The sequence below is a fragment of the Neophocaena asiaeorientalis genome, unplaced genomic scaffold, assembly GCF_003031525.2.
Source record: "Neophocaena asiaeorientalis asiaeorientalis breed wild unplaced genomic scaffold, Neophocaena_asiaeorientalis_V1.1 scaffold70, whole genome shotgun sequence".
NCBI classification, from domain to species: domain Eukaryota; kingdom Metazoa; phylum Chordata; class Mammalia; order Artiodactyla; family Phocoenidae; genus Neophocaena; species Neophocaena asiaeorientalis.
This window is the reverse complement of record NW_020175410.1, coordinates 2,541,239-2,549,849: the sequence shown is the minus strand read 5'-3', so window position 1 is coordinate 2,549,849 and position 8,611 is coordinate 2,541,239. Positions and strand designations below refer to the sequence as shown.

The 8,611-nt window shown below is 32.2% G+C and overlaps 1 protein-coding gene across 6 annotated transcripts in view; it reads right to left on the bottom strand.

The window, feature by feature from the left end:
* The window catches only part of DGKB (diacylglycerol kinase beta), a 639,375-nt gene that overhangs the window by 502,188 nt on the left and 128,576 nt on the right, over positions 1-8,611 (bottom strand). For all 6 annotated transcript variants that reach the window (XM_024767053.1, XM_024767055.1, XM_024767059.1 and 3 more), the window contains one exon: positions 2,309-2,358. In XM_024767053.1, coding sequence (XP_024622821.1) covers positions 2,309-2,358 — 50 coding nt within the window. The remainder of the gene's footprint in view (positions 1-2,308; positions 2,359-8,611) is intronic.

Below are 8,611 nucleotides of genomic sequence, written 5' to 3'. Positions count from 1 at the left end.
TATATATATATATATATATATATATATGAAATCATGAAAATGTTATTTAACACAGTTCATCACAGAAACAATGCAAATATAAATGTGTTTATTACAGATGAGAAAAAATTTTAAACACTAATCCCTTGCAATTAGAGGCTAGAAGTGTGTGTGTGTGTGTGTGTGTGTGTGTGTGTGTGTGTGTAACTAACCTTTATTTTAAACACTAATCCCTTGCAATTAGAGGCTAGAAGTGTGTGTGTGTGTGTGTGTGTGTGTGTGTGTGTGTGTGTGTAACTAATCTTCCAGTTACTTTATCTTTGCTTATATATGCCTTAATGGTTTGGAACTGTTAAAGTCTCTGGATATGTTTGGAGGAACAGAAGCTATTTTTGGTGGACTATTGTGTACACATGTGGTACTAGATAAGTCATTTAACCTCTCTAAGTTTCCTCAACAGTAAAATGGGTATTGTAATAGTACCTAGTTCATAGAGTTGCTACCAAGATTAAATATGCTGTTACATGAAATACATTTATCTTATCTGGCACAAGTGATCAATAAACATTAACTAGCATTATTAGACATACTGGTCATTTCTCAAAGTATTAATTTTCTTCTGTTGTATCTCCAGTATATGAACACAGCCTTTAAATTTCAAAGACAAATGATATCAGAAGGTGTGCTTCCTACCTGACAGTGAAGGAAATATCCTGGGGCAGTAAGTTATATGGAGAAAATCATAGAAATTAAATCCAGACCTTTATTTTAAAAAAGACTAATTTAATCATAAACAAACTTATTTATCCTCAGCTCATTGTTTAATATTGGGAATATAGTTATAAATATTGCTAGTAATCTACTATATGTTAACCAAAAAATGGCCAGAGACCAAGAAAAGCATTTGACTAAATTTTCTAATCAGCTGCCAACCCATGGCTAAGAGCCTAGCAAAGAAACATTGTTTTAATTTAATTAAAAAGAAAAAGAAAACAAATCTGCATTAAAAATATAATTTGCATTAGTGTAGTCAGAAATGTTACAATAAGCACATTGACATATGTAGAAGAAATCTAAACTTCTAGCCGTGAAATGCTACCAGAAAATGAGCAAATGTATCATGTTGTTTAATATTCCTAAGTGGAAAACTGAACACTACTAGGCACTTAAAAATAACAGCATTTGAAAAATTAGAAAGACCCTAACATAAGAAATCCCACAATCACAGCAACAATTCAGATTGGTGGTCATTTCCTAGAGTAGGAATTATATATTTTTATCTCTCTCTGGAGAAACGAATGCACCATTATCCTACTCAGTGTTACATAAATATGTCTCTAACTTCACTGCTTTGCTTGTAATAGTCTTTGAGTTCTGCCATAGAGAGACATATCAGATGATGAGAGAAACTCATTATCAGAAATAATGTTTATTGTAATCAATATTAAATATATCAAAACATTTGTTTTTACATGTACCTATGTACTTCAAAATTTCCATAATGTGACACTTACTCTTTTGTTAATATTCTTATATTACCTTCATAAAACAGGACACGATATAATATACAAAATGTTAAATAGAAAATACATCATTGGTGGAAACTGAGATGGATATACTCAGGAGGCCCTGATTTGAGAACTAAGAGTCTAACTTCTCCTCTGAAAACTGTCAATGATTTGCATATACTACAAATAAAATAAACATTTAATTATTACTTTCTGTGAGATGCTATTTTTCTTCTATTGATTTTTATGAGTAAAATTATAGATAGAGTGCAAGTTGGATTTAAAATCGGATGAGAAGGGAAGTTTGCCAAAGCAGTTTTAAATATAATTACCCATTTCATCAACGTATGTGAGTAACAGTACTTAAAAAGTGGGAAAATAATAAAATGATTGAATCAACTTCATAATTCCTTTAAATTCTACCTGTATTCTTGATACTTTCCTATATATGTGTATATATATATATATATATATATATATATATATATATACACACACACACACACACACACACATTTTTTTTCTTTTTACATCAATGGTCTCATCTTTCTCTTATATTTTATTCAGACAGGGTTGAAGTCTTTTTTATCTTTCTGTACATAAAAAAGTCACTTTTTTGTAGTCAAATTATTCAATAGAAACTGTAATCCTAACAGTTTCCTCAGATCACTTGCTTTCAAAAAGTCAGATGATAAAAATGCTGTGTGAGTGCATGGAAATTATATTGTATCTTCTGTGGTAATAGCTATAAATTTATTCATTGCATTTTTCAGAACAAACTACTTTGAAATTTTCACAGAAAATTTGAAGAAAAAAATTACCGAGCTGTCCAGGAAGCCATTTCCATCCGTGTCATAGAGGCGAAACATAACTAGAAATAAAAGAGGTGTTGAAAAAAAGATTATAGGTGAGTAAGATCAATGCTAGAATAAGACATATTCTTTAAAATTTATTTTCTGTCAAAAACAAATACTACTAAATCCCTCCCCTCCTCAAAGCAATTGATTTTGGGAACATTTCTCAAGCTTAAAGATGAATTAATCATTAATAAAAATACTGGATATCAGATATAAATTCTACCAATTTTTGTTATATAGCTAGAAAACACTAAAAAGTGCTATTGTCTGTTCAATTTTGTATTACAAGATCATTAAATGGAAATTCAAAATAACAGAAGAGAAGGAATTCAGACATTCAGAGTCTGAATATGAAAGGACAGGGTGGATAAGAAGAAATAACTAATTCAGAGGTCTGGAAATCAATTATAATTTTGAATCTACCATTCACTGTTATGTGAGCTTAGTCAAATGCTGTTTTCCTATCTATAAAATAAGGATAATCACCCTGTCATAAGACACACACTTGTTAGGGATAGGGGTTAAGAGGTATAAACGACTATGCATAAAATAAGCTATAAGGATATACTGTACAAGGCAAGAAATATAGCCAATATTTTATAATAATTATAAATGGCGTATAATCTTTAAAAACTGTGAATCACTATGTTGCACATCTGAAACTTACATAATGTTGTAAGTCAGCTGGATATATGTATGTATATGTATAACTGATTCACTTTGCTGTACACCTGAAACTAACACAACATTGTAAATCAACTATACTCCAATGAAAATTTTTTAAAAAAAGACACATTTGTTGTGAAAGTGAGATGATACACACAAAGGTGGATCAAAAGCTGTAGGTCACTACACAAATATAAGCCATTGTTTTGATTAATCCTTAAGCAGTATGGGAAAGGAAAAATTAGTGCAAAATAAGGGAATTTTCCTGATAGGGGATGCAAAGACATAAATGGCATTATTATCATGGGTATAATGGTGTATTTGTTTAAATCGGAGATGTAGTTTCATAGGGTAACCACTCTTTGAACTAATCAAATGAGGAAAAAGACACTATTGGCTCTGTGCTAGGGAGCTCAGGAAAGCAGGATGGCAGAGGTCCATGCCTGGCCTGAGGATTCCCTTGTATAATTCACACACCACCAGGAGACTACAGAAGAGGCTGCAGGTGCCGTTTTGAGATAAACAGAGAAGAATGACACAGCTGTAAAAATAGAGGAGTGGAAATGAGGGTTTGTGTTGGGTTTGTATAATTTCCTGGAGAGTCTTGATGTCTGAGGTCTATAATATTAACCAAAGACATTGACAACTAGGAGACATAATTATGCAATGACCTTAATCTGTAACTCATTGTTATTTTTATATTTAAAAATAAGTATTATATTTCAAAAATTCTAAGATATTTATAAGATGCAAAACTAGTCTGCACATCACTAAAAGGAAAAAAATGCTGCCAATCTAGCTAACGTGTTCTATTCACTGTAAAATGGAAACAGACTTTAAAGATGTTGAAACATAAGGGGAAATGTATACCTATTGAATTAAAGGATAGAATGTTAGGTTTGCTAAAGAATGTAAATATCTTGATTTGCAAACCATGATAACTGTTCTCTGTTATATATTAAATGAGAATAAAATTCAGAAAGAACGAAAGAAACAAACAAAAAAACTTACCACAACATGGATACTAAGCATTTCAAGATTTTCTAGTGTAGCATAAAATGGTAAAAATACCTTTTTAAGTGGCAAAAATTCATACACCATTCAGAGAAGGGGTTAAGTACCAGGAACAAGGCAAGGACTTCCAAAACCTAACTATATTTTAGAATGAGGGATGCTTGTGACTCTGTTAATCCTTATTGGAGTAAATGACTGCTAAACCATTTCATACAGCTCAGGTATATGGACATTTACCTATGTCTACTGGTAAATCTTGTTGGAAACATGAGCTCAAAGACGTACACACAGGTGGGGTGGGTGTGTGGTACCTGTCATTCATTTTGGGCAGCATCTGAAACATCTTCCTAAATTCTGAAAGCCAGACTTTATAAAGCACAATAACAGATGAAAGGCCAGATACCTTCCTTTACTAGCCTGACTTGAAAATAGGGTTTGCACATGACCCAGCCTCTACCAATCAGAAACACAAGCCCAGATGATTAATCAGATGCTAGTGACCCAAGAAAAAAGGGGCTTCACAGAATCCATGCTGATGAAAGGCAGCAGCAACAGCAGTAATTGAAGAAAGGGGTGTGTGACAGGGATGGTAGCACTGAAAGGTGCTCTGTCTGTCCACAAAGAAGCAGTGATGGGTTGTCACATGTAACTATCTTTACTTACAAATGATATGTTTGTACAATTAGAAAATTCTATTGAATCATCAAAAAGAATTGGAACGTATATATATACATATTTTATATAAGAATTTACATTATGTATATACGTATTAGAACTTATGTAACTGATATGTTATCTATATCTTATTATTAGAATATATACCATATGTATTATATCTTATACTAGAACTTATATAACTATATAATTAGATCTTATATAACATATAGGTTATATGTTTTATATTAGAAATTATATAACGTATAAATACTAAGACATATATGTTTATATATAAGTATACATAAGTATATGTATTTAGTGATGTGGTCAGATTAAAAAGTCAGTTGCAGTTTTACATACTAGTGAAGAACAATTAGAAAATGAAACATAAAACATATCATTTACAATAACATCCAAAAACCTAAATATATAAGATAAATTTATCAAGAGTTGGACAAGACCTCTGTGCAAAAAATATAAAACTTCATCAAGAAAAATTATAGAAAACCTATATAAGTGAAAAGATGTATTATGTTCATGAATTGGAAGATTCAATATCATTAAAATGTAAATTCTCCACAGATTGTTCTATATAACAGATACAATCTCAATAAAAATACCAGTAGCTTTGTTTTAAATATTAACATGGCTGATTCTAAAACTTACATAAAAATAAAAAAGACTTACAATACCCCAAACAACCCTGAAAAGGGAGAACAAATGAGAAGGATTTACATGACCTGACTTCAAGAGTTGCTAAAGATCAAGTGAATCAAGATAGTGACATGCTGACTAAGGGCTACACAACAGAACAATGGGAAATAGGAATATAGATAGAGATCCACACACTTATGGTCAACAGGGACAAAAGCAATTCAATGAGATAAGAAAAGTCTTTTCAAAAAATGATGATGGAACAGCTAGATGGATATTCATATAAAAAAAAGTACCTTGACCCTTACTTCACACCAAACATGAACATTAGGTCTAACTGAATTTTAACTTTAAAACTAAAATTTTTTGAAACTAAACTTTAACATTAAAGCAGCGCTATAAACCTTCTAAAAGAAAATACAGGACAATATCTTCATAACCTCAACATAAGCCAATATGAACCATCAAAGGTTTAAAAAAAATAGGTAAATTAAACTTCATCAAAATTGGAACTTCTGCTCATCAAAAAGAAAAATAGAAGACTATTAAGAAAATAAATAAGCCAGCTGCAGATTTGAAAAAAAAATTTCAGAACACATATATCTAACAAAGGACTTGTTTCTACAATATATGAGCAAACCCTAGCTCAGTAATAAAATAGCAAACAACCCAATTAGTAAAGAGGCAAAAAATCGAACAGATGCTTCAAAAATGGAAGAGACGTGAGTAGTCAGTCATAACAAAGTACTCAACAACATCAATCGTAAAGAAAATGGAAATTTAAACCACAATTAGAGACCATCATATGCCTTCTAAAAAGACTCCAGAATTCAAGTTTTTTCCCCAAGACCAGTCTACCAAAGCTGCTTACCTTCTCAGCCTCTAAGGTGCCTAAGAATTTACAGTTTAAAAATACTGGCAAAAGCCTGGCTCCCCGCTCCCAGAAATTTAACCCACAAATCCAACTTGCCTTAATAATTTCCTAAAATTTACAAACAGATTTTTTAAAAAAGAATATTGAGTTTAAATGTTCTAGTTGTTTCTAGCAGAAAAGTTGGTCTGAGAACACTTTACTGTTGTATGAAGTAGAAGCCCTAGTATATTTTTATATTAATTTCTACACACATTAACAGGAGTTAATGGCTGTCTATAAATCCTGTCTAATTCACCAAGGAACAAAGTTGGAGAACTTTAAGTTCTAGTTAATAATTATAGCAATAATAAAAACAGTATACATATATTGAGCACTAAGTATCTTGTAGTCTAAATATCACCAATTATAAATCAATGATAAAACTTTCCTTTGATTCCGATGCGAGAGAGGAATTCTAGAACTTTAATTTTCAGAGGTAAGTCTACTTTCCTAATTTAAAATTGTAGTGGGGTCATGCAAAACAAGAAATATTGAACACACATATTTACATTGCCTTTCTATTGAAGGTCCACTACAGTAACAGTAAGGGATGAAACAGGCATAAACCCAAAAGTACAAAGAAAACGTGAGAGGAAACAAGAAAAATAAAATTTTAGAAGCTGGAAAACACATGGTGTCTGATGTAGAAACCTGAGAAATATAGACGTAAGCTGGTGGTAAAGAGGAGGCACAGATTCACACAGAAAAGGAAACATAATCTTCATGAAAAGAAATTAGACCTTTAAACACTACCCCTCACAGCTTGCACCTGAGGGTATGCCAGCCCTCTACCTTAAAGCAGACTGGATCTTTGAGCTTTTTAGCAGTCAAGCCACAGGGACTCTGAGTTCAGGGTACTCAGGCATTCTGATGGTAGGGGTCCAATACCAAAGAGTGTAATCATGTGAAAATGGATATACTGAACATTGAGAAATGTTAAGTCCCCTTGCTCATCTCTAATGAGTCAGACTTAAACCTCATCTACCCACCCACCTACCCACAACCACCAAGTAGTTGTTTCAAAACGAAGTAATTTGGAAGAAACCAGCAAAGCAGGGAGAGGGGAACCTTATAAATAAGAGGAAGACTCAATCGATAAAACAAGAATAATAGCAAATAAGGATGGTGCCGACAACAAAAAGGATTCTCTGTTAAGTGAAAATTATGCTAGAAAGAGTACGAAAAAAAAAAAAAAGTCATCCTAGGTGTAGAAGATGTACCAGATGTCAAATGAAAGACATAAAAGAAAAGAAGTTGGAAAACAGGAAAATTAAAAAATATAATAAGTCAAAGTTCTGTTATGGAGTTTGAACATCTAAAAATAGTGATTTCAGAAAGACTGAACAAGTAAAATAAAGGAGAAGGTAACTAACAATGAAAAGATGAAGGAATAGATGGAGAGCACAAGTTTCCAAACCAGAATTTATGGTGGAGGATTTAGGAATTAGTTAGTTATATAGGAATAAAGAAACTAATCAAATAAAGAGAAAAAAAAGGCAGTTATTAACACCACAGAAAATAAAAATTGTTTGGCTTGGTAAGCCTATAGAACCTTTCCCTTTTAAAAGCATATCTGAATAATACTGATAAAATTTATAGTGATCCTCAAACATTATAATAAGACTATTTTTTCCTTAGAATTTAAAAGTAAAGTTAGTCTCCAAGGTCAAGTGAATCATTGAACAAAGAGGTTTTATTTTTAAAACCAACATATAAGGATATAGATTTTTAGGTGCAAAAATAATTTAAGCCCAATATTAAAATTATTCTGTCAACATGATAGCTTCCAAAGGTGGGTACCTCTTAAAAAGTTACAAACCAGTTTAACCCACATTTTTTCTATTTTTATGCTCATGCAATTACACTTTATATAGAAACAATTATGTGCCCACACATGAATTTGGTTAAAAGCTCAAAGGAAAGGCACATTACACAATATGAGGGTAATTCTTTTTTTTTTTGTTTTTTTTTTTTGTTTTTTTTTTTTGTTTGTTTTTTTGTTTTTGCAGTACCGCGGGCCTCTCACTGCTGTGGCCTCTCCCCTTGCGGAGCACAGGCTCCAGACGCCTTAGGCTCAGCGGCCATGGCTCACGGGCCCAGCCGCTCCGTGGCATGTGGGATCCTCCCGGACCAGGGCACGAACCCGCGTCCCCTGCATCGGCAGGCGGACTCTCAACCTCTGCGCCACCAGGGAAGCCCGAGGGTAATTCTTTATATCTAGAATTTGTTTCTTTTCCAAAAGATGTGCAAGTTTTTAATCTATTTTCCCATAGAATATGTTTTTGTACTTTGTATAATATGTTATTGATATGAAAATATTATTATGGAAATTGTTTTTAAAGATTATAAAGTATATATTTTAA